A 19,584-nucleotide genomic window follows, 5' to 3' on the forward strand; every position below is an offset into this window, starting at 1 on the left:
ACAAAATCGTGGAATAAATTCAAGTGTGTATAATAATCAGATCCCGGTCAGAAGCCTTGCCGAAGCACTGAGTCCATTCTGATCACCCGCCCAGCCTGAACGGGGCAGCGGCAGAGGCAGGCTTTCGTTTTCCTTGCCTGGCAACGTGGTCTGCAGCCTCTTCAAAGAAGTGACTAGGCTAGGTGTGTTTGAGAGTTCAAAAAAGAATGTAAATTTCAGAAGTTATTGCAAAACGATCTAAAGTTTCTCATCAGCTGGCAGGCTGTGCCGAGACTGGGTCCCAGGGATGAGCCCACAAAGGGCATGTGCCACACGGACACCATGGTGTTGAGATGCAGAGATAGCACCTGTGATCGGCTCGAATCCCAAGTAGGCGAGGATGGAATTTGCAAGGAGGACTCAGGTTTGAGATTTTCCCAGCACACAGTCTCCACATAACTGACTCTGCCTCGCTCTTTTGTGAGAGTGATTAGTGGTCTTAGAAAGTTCTCCATTAAGCTGGAATTGAGGACAGCAGAGCAGCCATACTTAGCTGAACTGACCTCCCTTGTGTATAAAGCAGCTGCCACATCAGCACAAGTCCACATACCCAGGGCCACATGGAGACTGAAGGAGATGCATCTAGAATAATCCCACAATCAGGGTTCCCCTTGCTTTTCTCGGCTTTTTCTACTTCCTTACCTTCTCTCCTTTTGCCTATGTTTCTACCTCCTCCTTAAACTCATGCACTCTTCCCTTCTTTCTTCATAAAATAATATTGCTTGAGGGCTGGGGATATAGCTCAGCGGTAGAGCACTTGTCTAGTAAACATGAGGCACTGGGTTCGATCTGCAGTACCACATAAAAATAGGTAAATGAAAATTATGTCCATCTACAACTAAGTGTGTGTGTGTGTGTGTGTGTGTGTATGAAGTTCATGAACTTTGAGTGGCCGTTCCTAAAGTTAAGAGATTTGGCCTGGCACAGTGATGCACACCGGTAATCCTAGTGACTCAGTAAGCTGAGGCAGGAGGATCTCAAGTTTGAGGCCAGCCTCAGCAATTTAGTGAGACCTTGTCTCAAAAATATTTAAAAACGAGCTGGGGATGTGGCTCAGTGGTAGAGTGCACATTGAACTCAATCCTCAGGCTTCCAAAATAATAACAACAACAAATAGCAATAATAGGTGTGGAGGCGGGGGGCACAGACAACCCATTTCCACTGCCCAAAGTAGACAGTGGTTTCCTGGTATTATGTTTTTATGAAGTGAGGTAACATTTGTTCCTAATAGAGGTAGATGAAGAGAGAGAAAAAACAATTCAGCTATTCTCAAACAATGTGCCTAACAAACTGAAGAGGTGGCATTTTATGGGCAGGTCTGAAACTAAAGGACTGTGTATTGTTGTAAAATTGAGTGAAAGCATTCTGCCATCGAAAACTCAGAACTTGGGAGCTTCGAGTGAGTCCTTTGGAAGCCCCAGTCCAAGGAGAGAAAACCATTTCCCTGGAGCATACCCACCTGTTCGTCCTTCTGCCCAAACTAGCCTACAACTTCAAATGACACTTGTTCCCGACCACCCAGAGCCCAGGGCACACCATTTCTTCTCGCTGGCCAACCTACTTCTACAGCTTGGCTTCTGCAGGAGAACTAGCAGGATGGGGCCATCTCCAGTCAAGTTACATTTTCAATTGCGCAAACTCCAACAAATGGAGTTGAAAATATGGTGAGGAAAGAATTAAGGCAGTATCCAGCCCCCTGATCTGCTGGCCTTGGGCCACTTCTTTTAGGAGTATCTGGGACATTAATGTCTACATCAAAAATGCTTGAATCTGGGCTGGGGTTGTGGCTCAGTGGTACATTGCTTGCCTAGCATGAGTGAGACACTGGGTTCCATCCTCAGCATCACATAAAAAAAATATATATGTAAACAAAATAAAGTATTATCTACAACCAAAAAAATTTTTTTTAAATATTTGAATCAGTGAAATGAATTTCAGCCCAAATTCCTTGATAGAAGTTGACTTACAACAAAATAAGCCCTTAAGAGAGTCCTGAAGTACATCAGACCTACTATCCATGACATCGCAGAAGATCTTACTTAGAGAATAGAGGAAAAGATCTTAATTTGGTCACTTAATTAGCTTAGGCTACCACATTCAGAATGTCATATTCTTGACCTGAGCATGAATCTGGAAACTCCACACATGGTACAATGTATCCATTTTAAGTTTGTTTACCTTCTCTTTAATGGCTTAACAGAAAAAAACTGCATGATGAAATATATTTTCTCCAAATATATATATATTTATATAATATATAATCTTAGTTAACTCAAAGGTATATACATTGTATAATAAATAATATTTATAAAAAGAGACTTTTTGAATATAAAATCAAAAAGATCAACAACTTCTACAACTTTTTACAAAACTTTGGATACAGCAGGTTGGTAGGAAATTTCCGTTGGATACTATGACCTGACTACAGCGAGAATAATTACAATGCACTCATGAACTATTATTAAATAATTACTTGTCAGCTACTTGAATACGTCCCCAAAACATGACTTTATCACTTTTAATATAGAATACATAGATATGAAAAGACTGTTTTAAAAATTTGTATCCATTCTGCTGAAATATTCGCACATAAAGCAAGCATTAACCGGTTGATGTGATTTAAAACTTTTCAGTCTAAGATGAGATGGGGAGGAGCGTCTGGGACTCTAGAGGGGTGGGATGTGGTTCTTTAGCAGGCCTCATGGCCGGCAGGTGCAAAAGGCCAGGCAGGCTTTAAGATGACAGTTTGGCAAGCCTGCCTGCACAAACTGGGAATCACTGACCAGGTACCTTAGGTGAGGGTTAGATAGACCCAAGAGAGAGGGAGAAAGGAAAGACAAATCTTTATTTTGCTGTTTCCCTGTTGTGATTCTCCTTAAGAGAGTCGCCAGATTGATCAGGACTGTCAAAGCCATCTGCCTCCATTTGGTTCGCCGCCTCCAGGACACTCACCAGGACTGGTGTGCATCAAGGAGCACTCTGCTGGGGGATCTCCCCCCGGGAGCAAGTGACTGCTTGCCCACTTTGAACACCTAATCTAGATCCTTGAAACCATAAGCGTTGGTACTATCTCACATGCAGGCAACAGGGAAGAGCGTGTTAAAGAACTCTGCATTTCTGTTTACTCACAGAGACCATAGAGAGAAGGTGGCAGGAGAACCTGGTCTGATTAGAGAGGAAACCCTGATATCTCTCTCTCTCTCTCTCTCTGATGACCTGAAGTCCTACTGCTCTACCTGGAATTGTTTTTTATGGAGAATCTGCAGGTAAGCAGGACTAGGATTGAAAAGTCCCCTCCAAAGACACTGCTTGTTGCTGTAGGAAGCCATTTGAGCTGGAGAAGACTTGCCCCCCTACATGACCTATTTACAATGCCCACTACCCAAAAAAAAAAAAAAATCTACTGCATTAACGATGGAAAGTGCAGAATGGTAGAAAAAGATTTTGAGATCTGACGGCCTCTCATGCAGAACAGGGTTATAGAGAAAGTGAGACTGAGAAGAACTCGGCTGCTCTTCAAACAGCTTACCAGGGCACCAGAACTAGTTCTTCAAAACTCAAAATCCTCCTCTAACGATCGCCGGGACCTCCCCACCACTCCATCCTAGCTAAACCTATGGCTTTTATCAGAATGTGAAAGTGTATCAGATTTGAATGGGAGTCGACAGAAAAGGAGACTGCAGGGGTTTGTCCTACTTTGTAACTCCCACCTCACAGGCATCTTGGAATGTCACCATCAGAAGCAGCTTGGAGACAGATTCTTGCCCACGCTCATGTCCTTCCCACCAGGCCGAGAGCTCACATTAGCCCAGCCTGTTCTGTTGGAGTAGATTTTTTTTTTTTTCATTTTTATTTTCTTTAACATGTGCAAAGGTAAGCCTCGGGTCTGTTCCTACCAGACCCTGGAGAACTAAAAAGAAAGCCCCTCTGTAAAAACCACACACCGTCCAGAGCAGGGTGAGAAATGTGAAGATGGGAGAGGGGGGAGCGCCTCCCATCGGCAAACTGGCGGGGTCCAGGTCACTTCCCACGTGCAGTTGGCAACAGTCCACGCTCCTTGCTGGCCGATGCCAAGGGTTGGCCGGCTCTAGGTCCTGCTTCCCGTGGGACTTCGGTGAATCCGCCCAGCCGCACACTTTACCCCTTGCCAGTGTCCTTTGGGAAAACAAATGGGAAGAGTCAGAAACCTCATTCCTCTCCCAGAGGGACCACCCCTAGGGGTGCAAAGATCAGAGGCAATGACAGGAGATCTCGACACTTCTTTTATGCTTAGAGAGGAGGGGCCCTGGCTTCCCCATGCTCGGACCTCCAGCCTGCCAGAGGGAGGGAGGTCACAGAAATCCTATGTCCCCACTGCCAGCTGAGGGCCTTGGGCACCAGGAGGCCAGGTGACCACCCTAGTGCAGGAACTCGCCTTGTGCAGAGATGGAGAAACCTCGCCCATCTGAGTGCTGGTCCCCAACCTCGAGTCCACTCCCAGGCTGTGCAAGTGCCACACACAAAGTGCTGTGTGGCACTGGGTAGCCTGATGATGAGCTGTCCAAATGGCAGAAAGTCTAACTATGCATACTTCCTTCCCGTGCGTGCACCAAGGGGTACGTGCACTTCACTCACCTGTGGAGTTCTATCTCACAAAGCATGGAGGCACAATGCCGCTTCACAGGCATTCCCAGCCAACCCTCAGCTCCTCCGGGAGCTGACAGGGCCAGGACCAGACTCTACAGAGGTCAAACAGGCTCAGCAGGATTACAAAGATACGCCCAAGGTCCCACAGCAGGGCCTAGGGTCAGTCAGGCCACTTGACATGTCCAGAGTCTTTCTAGTTCTCTGTGGTCCCAACATGGGAATTATAAGGAATAAATCTGGTACTTGTGGTACCAGTGTTAAGGTACCAACCAGTGATTAACTGGAGGCACTGGACATAACTAGGAGTGATAGGAAAGGTGTTCACCTCACAGGAAGGACCCAGGCAGGACTTTTCCCTTCCTGGACCAAGCCAATGTGACTGGGGCTCTCCCCCAAGTGTGAAGAGGGTGTGTGGCTCTATGATTACCTTTTCTACCTGCACTGCCGACACTCACAGGGTAGCCAAGAGAAATCTGGAGGCTCTGTCCCCTGCAGTCCCTGTCAGTTTATCTCCTGGGCACACAGCAGCGTCCACATGGATGAAAGGATGGGAAGAAGTAACCAGGACTCAGCTCATCTTTGGCCTGTGGCTCCAAACCAAGCAGCAAAAAGCCACTCTTGGTCACCCTGCTTGGCCTGGGAATCTCAGCTGCCTCTTCAGGAACACAGGACCATGGGCCAAACTCTTCATGTACATGGTTGAGTGCAAGGGACGGTCCAGCGAGACGTGGCTCAGTTCACAAATGAGGAGAGCAGGACTGAGAGAGCAAAAGAGCTTGCCTGGATCACCTGACAAGCTGAGTGTTTATGAAAAAGCCACCACAGTGGGAAATGTTATGTACTTGTCCCCATGTAGGGGGGGCCTAAGAATGTGCGGAGAAAAGAGGCCTGATGAAGAGCACAGATTTTATCTTACTTTATTTGTTGTTTTTTTCTGTGTGTGTGTGTGGGGGGGCGGTGCAGAGGATGAACTCAGGGCCTCTGAATGCCAGGAAAGTGTCCTCACCAAGCCACACTCTTTTCTTCTTAGGGTCAGTATTAGTAGAGAGCGTGGAATTGGGGGATGTTCTGGACACTGAGGGCCAACCCAACACCTCCTTCCTCGCCTGGCAGATCTTGGCTGCCACAAAGGGCAGGAACAGAGCTGCGCCCTGCCCCCTGGAGCCACCAATGGGACTGGGCACTGCTGCTGTGGCCTCGCTGCAGCCATAACTCGCTGTGTCCATTGGGGAAACAGGCAGGCTGACCAAGGGCCCTCTCGGGCCCCATCCAGTACTAGTGTTCTGAAACCCTGTTGTCCCCACAGCCTCTTCTCAGGATCACCAGAGCTATGTCTCACTTAATAGATGGGACACATGCTGCCTCTGGTCCTGGTGAGCACCAGAAGCTGGTCACTGTGGTTTTCAAACATTCCTTCCACCTCGACAGGCTACAGCTGGCTGGTGAGTCCTCCTCCTCGTTGACTCTTCTTCTATCGTTTTGCAAAGCAGTAAATGAGGCTGCCAAAGTAATGCTGCCATTCCTTTGCACAATGCCTGCCCTGTGTCAAGGCTCTGAGAGTGTTTACCACCCTTCATTAGTGTTGTGTTCAGAGAAGCATTCCCATCTGTTAGCTAATTTGAGCCTCCAATAAATTGGGTTAGGCCCCAGTATCACCAGCACCATACGAATGAGGAAGCTGGGGATCTGCGGTTGGACAGCTGGCAAGTGGTGGCACCAGAGCACACCTTTGTCCTCTTCCCCTCCCCACACTGCTTTTATCCTGATGCCAAGTAAGGTCATGCCTTTGGCTGCCTTCCTGGGCTCTGTCCCTGTCAGGGCATAACTTGACCTTCCCAGAGGGACTTCCTGAGAAGAGGGTCACCCCTCAACCGAGCTATTCCCCATGCTGTCAGGTACCTCCCATCCCCCTCCAAGCCCCACACAGCACAGACAAGCACACCAGCTCCAAGGCACCTGGCACCGAGTGGGCTACTCTCCCCCAAACCTGCCCTGGAAGCCATTACCAAGCAGGCAAGTGCTTCTCAATTGACCCAGCACTGTCCCTGGTGTTCTTCTACCTGCTGCTCATGGCACCTCTGGGGAGGATGACAGATAAGGAAACAGGTCAATGAGGAAGATCTTGTCTGGGTCACATGGTTGACTTGTCCAGGGCTGGGCCTAATTCCAAAGCCTATGCTCACGCTTCTATGTACCAGAGCCCTTCTCAGGAGAGAAGAGGAAGAAAGGCCTCGCGGGCCTAAGAAACCTGCCAGGCCAAGGCTCCAGGACCACTCTGCATTCGTGGTGACCTATCCTGGTGTCCTATGGGTCCGAGGGCCAGGGCATGAGGCCTCCCACGCAGACCACCTCTGGGAAGCTTGGGAACACAGTCCACCAGCCTTTGATCCCTAGATTACTCATCGTAGTCTCTCTGAACTTGAATCCCTCCTCCTCCCCATCATCATCATCCATAAACTCCATGAGCAGCGTGCTCCCCGCTCCACCCAAGCTTCAGATCTGTCAGGATACGGGCTTATCCGACACTCCCCACCCACCTCCCTGACATTGGAAGGGTTTATGTTTGTGCAAAAACTTGCCCTCTAAGTTCAAGGTAGGTACAAAATGATTCTACCCCAGTTAGAAGAGATTTCGGCCCACTATTTCAGGTATTTTAACCTCCTCATTTGATAGCAAGAAAAATGAGGCCCAAGAAGTAAAAGAACAGAAGTTAGAAACAAAGTTGGGCCAGACATCAGGTCTCCCAGCTCCCAAGCCCATAGTGCCTCTCTTCTAGCTCCACAGGGGCTCAGTAACGATGGCCAGTGGCCAAGCAAAAATCTCATCTGGCTCATAATTTACTAATTTGTATAAGAGTTTTAATCAATTGCTTGTGGCCTACTTGGTTATCTGTGCTTTATATAATCCACCAAGTTGCTGCCCAAGAACCATTTCTACTGAAACTTGGGAAGTCCTGGCTCCTAATTTTGGCTGTGGGAACTTTTGTGACTTGGGTAGCTCATAAACAGGATGGGCTGCTGGGCGAGGCGGCCTATGCCTGAAATCCCAGTGACTCGGGAGGCTGAGGCAAGAGGATGGCAAGTTCTAGGTCAGCCTCAGCAACTTAGAGAGACCCTGTCTCAAAAAAATAAAAAGGGTTAGGGATGGAGCAAAAAAAAAAAGACAGGGCAGCTCAAGTGTCCCCTTCCCGCCTCTGAGCCCTACCTGGCTCTCTACTTGCAGGTGTGCACATCGTAGATGCGGATGCACTCCTGGCAGCTGACGTAGCAGCACCAGTGGAAAATGCAGTGGCACTTCTCCTTCCGCTTCTCGGTCCTCGTGTTATGGCCTCGGCCACAGCAAAGCAGATCACAACCATCAATGCCATGGGAGGTGACATTGCAAGTCCGGTCCCTGGTGCCAAAGGAGCCCGTCTCTGGGTTGGGTTCACAAAAGTTGGGGGAGTTCTCATAGTAGACCAGGTCCCTCTCGGTAGGTGGCTTGAAGAGCGCGTACTTGGCCCGGAGAGTCTCCACCCAGCCTCGGGACTCCCGGTGCTTCTCCACCACCATCTCTGAGGCACTGTCATACTTGTCCTTGAGGAAATCCCCGATGGCACGGAAGTCAGGCTGGGCCCACCAGCAGGTCTTCACCTCGCAGCTGCCCGACAGCCCATGGCACTTGCACTTGAGGTGCATGTGGTCCAGGATGGTCTGGGGAAGAGGAGTAGCAGTTGGCTCCCAAACTGACCCCATCCAGGAGCACCTTCCCACTCTGCCCCACCCACCCACATTCTCCCAGCCTCCTTTACTACTCTGTGCCAGGAAGAGACTGGATGGGGACTGAGGTATGGATCCAAAGGTTCTACTTTTCCTCATCACACCCCAAGCAGACATGACAGTTCATTTCTCAAAGTGGCAGGAAATAGACATTGTTATCCCCATTTAACAGAGGGGGACACTGAGGCTGGGAGCTTTGGTTACTAGCCTGGGGTCATACACCCACAGGAAAGGATGGAGGCAGAATTCCAAGACAGCTCCACAACTACACACCCAAGCTGGGGTTCTTGCTCCTATAGGGTGACCACACCTCCCAGCCGACTCATCCCCTAGAGATCAAGAACAGCCCAAGGAGGAAGGAGGGTGGACAGAATGGGTGGCTGTGGGGTGTGGCTGGGAGCCAAGCCTGGCCAAAGGGAAAGGGGAGCCAGATGCACAGGGCCTCTAAACGGGTCAAAGCCAGGCCAAGGGCAAGACTGGGGTCCCAGGTGCGATCCCAGCAGGGTTGGGGCGAGGGCAGCCGCGGCTCACCGTGCGGCCTGCCTCGTTGTTGTGTTTATTCATTGCCGAGCGCGCATCTGGCCTGTTCTCACGAGCGTCTGCGAACTCCCGGGACACTAGCACCCCGAAATCGGCGTCTTCGCTGCAGCCGCCCCACTTCCAGCCTTCGCCAGGTGGCCCCTTATGATGAGAATCGCAGCCGCAGATGGTGGAGGTGCCCTCGGCGCAGGAGCGCGTGACAGCGAAGGCCACGCCGGCTGAGGCGATGGCATGCACGAAAGCCGACTCGCGGGTGGCTGCGGGGAGGACGTAGGGAAGCAGCGCTCAGGTCCGAGCCTGGGATGCACCAGCCCTGCCTCCACCTCCCCAGCCAAGAGGAGGAAGAGGCTGGGGAGGTGGAGCGTTTAAGAGCTCACCAGCCGCTATGGAAGAATGAGGAACCGCGGTGCCCTTCCTAACCTCCTCTTTGTCTGGTCCAGACCCTGTGGGTAGCCCCAACTTTCCAATGAGCAACCTGAATCCCAGGGTCCCAAATGCTGCTACCAGGCAGAGCAGACTGTACAAACCGAGCTCCTGGCGGGCGCTGAGGGGGTAAGGTAGCCATGCTATCTTGCCCCTGGCCACCTGCCTTTCACCCTCCCAAACTCCAGACAAGCCAGCACAGTCCTGAGCCCTCCACTCCAGGACAGTTTGAGCCTAAACATACCCAAGCCACCCATTTCCCACCTGCATGTGCTTGGCAGACGTTTTAAACTTTGGCTGAGCCTCCGTTACACTCTTTGTAAAATAGGTACAGCTTCTCCCTGCCTTCTCACCAGGACAGCAGGGGCTGGTGCCTCCGTCTTCCCCTCTCCCTTCCCTACCCCCACCCCAAAACCGAGGTTTTAAACTGAGAAGGTCAAGATCCTCCCATAACTAGGCACAGGTCAGTTACTCTGGCTCTGCCCCACGGGTATTTCTCAGGGGCGAACCTTATTACAAGGCTAGCCCTTTCAAATGTTGGGTATGCACAAATGCTGCGCTTCGTGTTTGTTTTCCATTTTAATGTTCTTAACGCTACTTTATAGATTCGGACGCTGATGGTTAGGGAGGCAAAGGGCTGCTAGACTTGCAGTCTAACATCTCTCTCCTTGTAAATGAGGACCCTAGAGGGGAAAGGGGACGGGCAACCTTGCACAGGAGGCCGGCCTCGGAGCCAGAACTCCTGCCTCCTTTCCTAGGCCGCGGCTACGGTCCAGAGTGCTGGGAGCGATGGAGCTCCACAGATGAGAAAGTAGCCCTTGAAGCCATTGCTGCCTCCCTGGGGCCCGACACCCTCCAGGGCCACCTGCAGAACAGTCCCACTGGCACCAACAACTAGCGGGGAGTGCGAGCCCGAGTCCACACATTGAACCCGCGCAGCGACCGCGAACCCGACGGCCGCGGCATGGGACTGTGGGCCCCGGCGTCCATCCCGGTCTCGGGCTCCCCGCCGCCCCATCCCAGACCCTCCGGGCCTGGGCGCCCGCTGGGAGGGGGCCGAGGACGAGCTCGCGGGCGGGTGCCCCTGGCTTCCGGCGACCCTCGGCCTCTCACGGCGGCGGCGGCGCCCGGCCCGGGGCTGCGCTCGGTTCCCAGCCCCGGGAACGCGGGGGCGGCGGGGGCGGGGCGGGGATTAGCCTGGGAGCGGCGCTGACAGCCCCGCTGTGCCGGTCCCCGTCCGGCGGGGCCCGCTGGGCCGCTCAATCCGCCTTTGTTCGCGCGGTGTCACACCGCATTACCCGCATAATGCGGCCGCCGGGCCCGGGCCGCCGGGCCGGCCGCCACCGCGTAGCAACGGGCGGCTCCCGCGGCCGGGCCGCGCCCCCGGCCCCGGCGCCGGCCGCGCGATCCCCATTGAGCTGGTGGCCCCCGCCCCCGCTCCGCGCCGAGTGGCCAGAGGGCGTGTGAATGGCGCGGCGGCCGCGGCGGGCCCGGCCGGGGCGCGGCGGGGGGCGGCGCTCACGCCCTTTGGGAGCTGCGCAGGGATAGAGGCCTCGGGCTCCCGCGCTGCCACCGGCACCCGACCATGGCGGCCTCGTCCCTTCCCGCCGCCGACCCCTCCAGACCCTCCAGGCCGCTCCTCTCTGCCTTCAGCCTGAGCCCCAGGGCTCCCCTCCGGGCCGGCCCAGACCCTGGGGTTGCACTCGGCTGGCACCTACGACGCGCGCCCTGAGCAGCCGGACTCTAGGTCGTCTGGATCTCAAGGCGGTGGGCAGAGATTAAACCTTGGCTGCCCACATAGCCGGAGGCCGCGGGCTTGCCAACGGGTGCAAACTTTTTTGTGGTGGGGGGGCGGTGTTCAAACGTGGGGTGGAGGCAGGTTGGAGCCCGGGTTCACCGCCCGCGCGCCAGGCTCTGGGGCGCGTGGGCGCTTCCCGGAGACTCACCCCACCGCTTTCATCAAAGTCCCAGCATCTCTGACCTACACTCTTTGCCCCCGCAACACAAACCCGCCCTCTTGCAGTTTAGGGACGAAGGCATGTGCCAGACCCACAAAGGTGATTTAGAACGTCAAACAATGTGAGCGGGCCAAAAGCTCAAAGACCCGCTTCTCACCGGCTAATGTCCGCAGCGGGAAGAGCAATCAGAAGGTTGGGGAGCGCGTCGCGACGCCAGGCTGTTTGATTAAGCGCTACCTGGCCCAAGGTGGGGCAGCGGAAGCCAGTGAGACCCACACGCCAGCGAGATCGGGATTGAAATGCAAGCAGCAGCCACTTGGCCCCAATTAGAGACCAAACCTTTTATCTAAACAAGGAATAATTAGCTTTGGTCATAGAAGCGTAAACAGAATCATCATCCATTGATTTGCTAATTGCCCTCCTATCCTGTGATATTAGCCAACATTTTGCCTGTAGGTCTGATAGACCCTGTGCACCTGAGGCACAGGTAAAGGGGTATTACACTCAAAAAATGGGAGTAGTCAGTCTCCCCACCCCCATCCAGCCACTGGGCACCCTGAGGACTGGCACTGGGATACCTTTTCTTTCTGGTGTAAATGCAGCTTTCAATGCCTTCTTCTAAAAGGAGAGGAACAGTTTGGGTGGAAAAACTCCAGTTGAAGGGCAAGGCTCAGCTAGTTATTAATTTCCTGGACTCTGCAATTCCTCCAAGAATTGCCCATCTTTTGCCCAGAGCCTGAGAGACCCAAAGGCCCCTTATTGGGAGTAGTTGTCCCATGCAGCCCTCCCTCCATTGAATTGGGACCCCCAAGTTCAATCTCAAATCACCTTACTCTTAACCACCTGAAGCACAGCCAATTAGAACCCCAGGTTACAAGACTGCTGGAAAGTTACCTAAAAGCCAGTGTGCCCATCGTGGTTTGTGGGCGCATCTAGTTTGCAGGGCATGGGACTAACAGAAACTCTTAGGGGATACCTGGGGGCAATAAAATGTTCTCAGCACCAGGCAGCTTCCTCAGCTCCTGAGGACTTCCCTGTGGGGTGGCAAAGCCCCACCCCCTCCCCAAAGGGGCATTTGCATAGCACTTAGCACAGCCTTAAGGAAATGTCCCAAATGTCCACATCAAAGCCTGGAGTACCTGCTGTGCAAGACAGGAAGGAAGGCTGCAGGGTTTCCTAGTGCCTGCCCTCAAATCTCCTGGATCCTGCAGCATCCGAGGGCTGCCCAGCCCCCAGCAACACTAGAGAAAGTTGTGGCGGGACTTGGAGACAGCCCAGAGGAGGACCCAACCCACTCCCACTTTCCATGGAGGCCACTGATCATCACCAGTTTTATTGCCTTCCACTGCACTCAAACCTGAAGCACCCTGAGGTAGGAGGGTCCTGATGCTTTCCACACCCCTCCCCGGAGCCTCACCCACCTCCCACCTGGCCTGGAGACAGTACCTTTGTCCAGGACGGGCCCGAAGATGGCCAGGCTGTCATCTATGGTGGTGCAGTTCCAGCGGCGGCCCCGGAACTGATGCTGGCACTCCTGGATGCCCAGCTTCACACCTTCGGCCACACTGGGCATGATCTCGATGTAATTGCGGCAGAAACGCAGTTGCTTGGGGACCAGGCCTGGGATGGAGCCGCAGAGCAGAGGCTGTGAGCCCAGAGATGTGTACTGCTGGCCCAGGGCCAGCGACCTGTGGGCAGACAGAGGGAGGTAGCACAGTAGACACAAAGCACATGGCCCAGCATGGGCTTCACTTCATGACCCTCTGGGGTAGGTGGAGGAATGGAGGGCCTGTGGGCCTCAACTTAAGGCCCTAAGAAACCTGGCATCTGCGTGTGCCACCTTTGGCTTCCTGGGAGCAAAACTGCCCCTCAAAGGGCAGAGCTCTGATCCAAGCAATGTCAGCTCCTAGCATAGACATATCATAGCCACAAAAAGGACCCTGGAGTGGAAAGATGGAATTTGGGACCCAGATCTGGACCCATTTTCCCTGACAGGTGTTGAAGGGGTCTGACTCTGCGCTCTTCTGGGAATTCAGAATTTGAGGGCCACATGGAAACTTCCAGAGATTCCTGGAAAAGAAGCCAAAACTAAAGAGAGGAAACCACAGAGGCTCATTTGACCCCAATTTATCTCTGAAAAATCAAAGAAGCATCAGTCCCAGCAGGGAGTCAGTATACATATATACACACACATACACACACACACACACACACCCCGCTGCAGTGCTCAAGTCAGCCTCTTCCCTAGAGGCTGCATGCTCAGTCTTACTCCTGCCTGTGACTCCCCAGGGAATACATGACCATCTTTCCAGTTCCCTGGAAGTTAGTGTGCCACCTCTCCTCTCACCTGGGCTATTTAGACCTCAGCTCTCCCCCCATACTATATGACATGAATCAAGCCACCTCAGTCTTTGCCCCTCATTTTTCAATCAGTATCCTGTCAATCTCTCGAATTTCAGAGTCTTGTAGGGAAGGGGTGGATAGGCAAATAGAATATATTAGAAAGCCAAGGAACTGTGGGAATCTCCACCATTCCCTCCCTCAGCACAGGAACAGTAGAAACAACATTTTGAGGGAGAAGCAAAGAAAATGATCAGTAGGTCTCAGTGTGTTTCAAGGTCAATTGTGATCAGTCATTTGTGATGGGGGCAGAGTGAGTAGGAAGAAGGAGCAGCCAGGGGTCATCTCTTCTTTTGAGTGCATCACCTACCAAGCCTTGAGAAAGGGGGTCCAGGAGAAGACCCCAGGGGTGGGTCAGGATAAAGCACACAAAAGCTTTCTGGGCGTGGCACCAGGAAGAACCCAACATCTGCCATCTATGGACTCTTGCTATGTGCCTGGCAGTCGGGATGCAACAGACGCGGTCAGTTCTTGAGTGAGAGGAGCATTTCCTCTCCCAGGTGCAGAAACGGGGCTTCGCAGAGGAACGAGCTCCCCCAAGGCATTTTGGTGCCAAGTCTGTGGCAGCTCAGATTATGCTGTTTGCCACCTTCCCCAATCCTTCCCTTAACCTTGGGCTAGCTCCTGGTTTCAGTCAGTTGACAGAGATTCTAAGGGAAGGGGCTCTCCAGGACCCCAGAGGTGTGCGCCTATCCGCCCTGGGCTGCCTCTGGGAGAAGCGGGCCCTCAATTATTCCACTGATTTAACTTGGAGGAGGAAACCAGGGAATGAAGTCTGGGAGTTCAGATGGTGGCACTGATGTGATCTCAACCACTGAGCCCTTTCAAAGAGAAGGAAGGAGGAGCCAGAAGTTGTGGCTTGTCATTGATAATGGCTAATTACCGACTTCCTCTGTGCCAGGCTGAGCCCTTTCCTTGGGTAAACCTCATTTAATCCTTATAACAACCTAAGACAGAGTAGGGTCATTACAAGCAGCCCTGTTTTCACCGACGGCTTAGCCCAGACCACAGAACAACTAGAGAGTCATGGAACCTGAGAACATTATGTAAAGTGAAATAAGCCAAACTCAGAAAGTCAAGGGTCAGATTTTTTTTTTTCTCATATGTGAAAGCTAAAGAGGAGGAAAGAAAAGACAGGTGGGGGGATCTTATTAAAAGGGAAGGGAAGGCTGGGGTTGTGGCTCAGTTGCCTCGCATGCGTGCATGCGTGCATGCGTGGGGCACTAGGTTCAATCCTCAGCACCACATAAATAAATAAACAAACAAACAAACAAATAAATAAATAAATAAAGGTATTGTTTCCATATACAACTAAAAAAAAATTGAAGAGAGATCAGTAGAATTGAGGAAAGGGACCAGGGGGAGGGAGGAGAGGAGGGAAAGGGGAAATCTTGGGGAATGATATTGACCAAATTATATTACACTGTGTGCACATAAGAACATCAAAGTCCACCTTTACATACTACTAAAGCACCAATAAAAAATGTCGGGGGGGGGGGAAAGAGTCACCCATTGGAACCCAGCTGCCTGATTCCAAAGTCCTGAGGGCAAACCGCTTACCACCCTGCCTCTTGGGTCCTGAGGGCTGAGGATGGCCTTGGGCCTACCTGTCTGCACCATGGGCCTCAGCCCTGAGCCCACACCTGAGTAGGGGAGCCCAGGTCCCTGATGGGCATGTGGCCCATGCAGCGCTTGACAGGGTGCTGCAGATCATCCTCCCCCGCCCCATTTATATTAATAACCAGAGCAATCAAATATCTGTTGTTTGTCGGGTGCCCACTTTGGGCCAGACAGTTTTGGGTGCTTGTGTTTGTTGCCTTATTTAATCCTCACAAGTTGGTGAGGTGGGAATGTCAGCATCATCACCATCATCCCATTTCATAGATGAGGAAACGGAAGCCAGGGAGCTAAGTAATCTGCCTGGGTCTGCAGGACTGTAAAGCACCAGAACTGAGCCTCCCTCCAGTGCTTCAGATCAAATCCATCCTGGTGCTCCTGACCAGCGTGTCCAGTGTCCAGCCTGCCCTGCAGGGGCAACTGGCCATCACTAGAAAAGAAAACCGAATGAGGGCTCGGGGTAGTGGGCTTGGCACAGCACGGTTCCATAACTCACCATCCCGAGTTGTTTTCCTTCTTCCCTCCAAACCCTGCTTCCTTCCTACTGCCCAGCTCCAACCAACTGTGCGCCCAGAAACAGTCTGCCACAAGTCACATCCAGCCTGCCACTTCCAGCCTGCTCATCTCAAGCGATTCCCTCTCCATGCCTCAGTTTCTTCATCTACAAAATAGACCTAATGGGGGAAGAGTGAATGGTATAATCCAGTGCCTGGCACATAGGAAGCCCTCCAGAAATGGTGGTCAGTTACCGTGTGTCCCTGCCTTGTCACCAACCACATTCTTCCCATCAATGAATCTCTGACATCAGAATTTCCAAATCCCCTTCCCATCTACCCTGGGAAGGACGCCCTGGATCAAAGCAAAGGCCCAGCCCCAGCAGCGCCGTCCTGACAGGGCTGGCTGGACAAAGACCTTCATGATCTGGCTGGGTGTTAAAGGTAACCCAAGGGCAAGGGCATGAGGACATTTCCAGGATGCTCCACTCAAAAGTTCTAACTCGGATCTGGACATCCTGCCGGTAATTAGCAAGGGCCTCTGGGGATGAAGATTTAGCTGTGGCCCATGGGACTGATTTCTGCAGGATCACGCGCCACCCCTGACCTGAGCTCCTGCCCACACACTGCTGTGTGTGACATTCTACCTCGGCCACCTCTGGTTGCCATTACTGAAGCACATGTGCCCCTGGGAGAGGAAACACAATGAGACTCTTTTCCCTCAAAGCTTCCTACCCATGCGTGAGGGGCTATGATCAGATTCACCTGCTGCTTCCCACCTCCAGGGCTTCACCACCTCAACCTTTGCGCCCTTTGGGCAAACATCTTCCCCATTCTTCAAAACCAGATTCCTGGGTCACCTCCATTCTAAAGACTCTGCCAGGCTCCCAGCCAGAAGTAACCTGTCCTTGTTCTGTAGGTTTTCTGTTCCATGTTCAAACCTTATCACAAAGTGCTCCACTGATTTCTTTCCAATTTCATCTGCCTGGGCTAGTGGAACTGCCCTAAGGATAGGGAGGGGTGTGTCTCCTCGGCCAAGCCACACACACACACACACACACCAGCACACTTGGCCTTCCACGGGGCTGTGCACGTGATACCCACTTGCTGATACTCCAGAAGGAGAGGAACGTGCCCCCCACTCCCCAGGCTCCAGGCATCCGGAGGTGCCACCTACACACAGGACGAGACTCCCCAGTGCCGTTAAGGAAGTCCCAAGCTAGGATCTAAGATGATGGCCAGGCTCCCAAGGGGAGCTGAGGACCTGCCTGGCACTAGCAGCTGGTGAGGGGGAGGCAGAGGGCCCTGCCAGGCCTTCCCAGCTGGGCCACGAGCTATTTATACCCAGCCCCTGCCCTGCCCTGCCCAAGGGCCCTGTGGCCTTTCCCTTGGGGCAGCTCATCCTCCACCCCAACCACCCACCGCCCAGCTGGACCCAGGATGGACACAGGCAGCCAGGCAGATGGGCAGCAGGTGCCAGCAAGCCATCGGCTGCTGCTGGAGACCTCGATGCTGACCTCCACGGTGAAATGGCCCCCGTCAAATAGGCCAGACTTAAAATATGTCCCCTGGCCTTATCAGACTCCTGTCACCCCAGTTCTTTGTCACTACATGGAGGACACCTTCTGTGACCAGAGGGTGGAGGGTAGGTCTGCCCAGTGAGCACAAGGCAGAGACAAAACGTTTAACCAAACAAGTCAGGTGGGCGCAGGCGTGGGATTGACTTGCACTTACAACATCGAGTGAGACACTGAGCAGAACCCTATGGTGTCCACGCTGCCTGGCCTGATGCTGGCGTTGCTGACACAGATTCTGCCTCCTCGAGCAGTGAGGGCATGCTGGCCATGCGTTGCATGGGCCATGCACTGTGCTGCTGTCACCACACTCCGCTCCATGACCCGTTAAGGTCTGGAGTCCTTTGCCCACCTGGGCAGCCTCCCCTGCACCCAAAGTTGGCGGTTTTTTAAAAAATACTTTTTATTTGCTTGTTTTACCTTAGAACCTTCCAGTATAGAATTTTAGAGATTGGAGGGACCCCGGGGGTCATCTAGTTCAGGTTCTCTCTTGTTTGTTGGCCATTTGTTTCCAAATGGGCTCATACCCAACCACCCTCCTCGCCCCTGTATGGAAAACAGATACGAAGAGGAGCCCTTTTCTCAAAAAGTTGAACAGAATTATCATAGGGCTGGGGGAGTGGCTCAGTGGGAGAGAGCCAAGACCCAGATTCAACTCCCAGCCCTGCATGGAAAAAGAGGAAGAAGAAGAAATCATCATAGCACCAGGTGTGGTGCTGTGCATTCGTTAATCCCAGTAACAGGAGGCTGAGGCAGGAGGATCACAAATTTGAGGCCAGCCTAGGCAACTTAGCAAGACCCTGTCTCAATAAAACAAAAAACTTAAAAAAGGGGGGGGGGGTGCTGGGGATATAGCTCAGTGATAGAATGCCCCTGGGATCAATCCCCAATCCCACATACCCACACAAACATAGAGTCCAGCAATTCCATATCTATATCTATATCTATAGCTACATATTTTTTTTCAAAGACCTGAAGATGGAGGCCCTGACAAATACTTGCACACTAGTACTCAAGCTATTCACTGTAGCCAAAAGGTGAAGATAACCCGTGTCCATCAACAGATGAATGGAACTGCCATATATACAGGTGACAGAATTGTATTCAGTCATAAAAAGGAATGACGTTCCAAAATACGTTACAGCACAGATGAACCTTGAAAATGTTGAGTGAAGTAAGCCAGTCACAAAAGGACAAAGATTGCATGACTCCATTTGTATGAAATGTTTAGAACAGGCAAATTCATAAGACAGGAGGAGATTAGAGGGTCCCAGGGACTGGGGGAAGGCAGGGAGAATAGAGTTTCAGTTTGGGAGGATGACAAAATTCTGGAAATAGAGTGATGGTTACATAACCTGGGGAAGTACTTGATGTCACTGATGTGTATACCCAAAAAACAGTTAAAAAGGAAAAAAAAAGAGGAGGGGTGTCTACCTGGATCCCTCAATTTCCCTCTTGGCCCCAACCTAGGGCCCCTCTGCAGGATACAATTTGAAAGCCAAGGAGCTAGTCTAATCCCTTTCTAGTTTCCTCTGGAAAACCTGAGGCCCAGAGAGGGCATGTCATTTTCCTGGCTATGCAGAGAGCAACAATAGAAGTCAGGATTCTCAATTGATATCCGGGCTCTTCTTCCTACAACATTCTCCTTCCCTTGGGGCAGATGACACCCTTCTATGACCCACCAGGCCCCTAACATAAGGGATGATAAATGCTTCTCAGAAGCTTCTCTAGGATTGGCACAGAGTAGACGGAGGTACCACCTGTGGTCCCCGTATGGATAGGGGTTTAGAAAGTGGACCCCAGGGCTGCAGCCCAGAAAGGTTCCAGGGCTCCCCTTCTCCTTTCCCCAGTCTTGGGGTGAGCTCCATGGCCAAGCAGCCACCCATGATGCTTTTCATGGAATCATGGGCACCATGCCCTCTCCTTTTCCCATAGGGAGACCTAACATCTCTGCCAGCGCCAAAGAGAGGGCACCATAGATTCTGATCCAAAGACCTAGTATCTCTTAAAATCACTTCTTAGGTGCTAAAGGGGAGGGAACTGGAAACCACTCCTTTGCGGTCACTTGTCTCTCCTGCAGTAACCATGCTGTTTCCCTAGGCTCACGGTGGCCCACCCAGTGTGCTGTGCTCCACCCACTGGATCCTAGGCAATC

The 19,584-nt window shown here is 52.3% G+C and overlaps 1 protein-coding gene across 1 annotated transcript in view; it reads right to left on the reverse strand.

The window, feature by feature from the left end:
• Nucleotides 1-2,226: 2,226 nt before the first annotated feature.
• The window catches only part of Wnt3 (Wnt family member 3), a 42,575-nt gene continuing 25,217 nt past the window's right edge, over nucleotides 2,227-19,584 (reverse strand). The window contains exons 2-5 of the mRNA XM_046420893.2: nucleotides 12,791-13,032; nucleotides 8,955-9,220; nucleotides 7,870-8,357; nucleotides 2,227-4,194 (exon numbers count right to left, since the gene is read on the reverse strand). Coding sequence (XP_046276849.1) covers nucleotides 7,878-8,357; nucleotides 8,955-9,220; nucleotides 12,791-13,032 — 988 coding nt within the window. The 3' untranslated portion in view covers nucleotides 2,227-4,194; nucleotides 7,870-7,877. The remainder of the gene's footprint in view (nucleotides 4,195-7,869; nucleotides 8,358-8,954; nucleotides 9,221-12,790; nucleotides 13,033-19,584) is intronic.

Source organism: Marmota monax, unplaced genomic scaffold (genome assembly GCF_021218885.2).
Source record: "Marmota monax isolate L192 unplaced genomic scaffold, Marmota_monax_Labrador192_F-V1.1 WCK01_AAM20220418_F8-fsc00322, whole genome shotgun sequence".
In the NCBI taxonomy this organism is placed as follows: Eukaryota; Metazoa; Chordata; class Mammalia; order Rodentia; family Sciuridae; genus Marmota; species Marmota monax.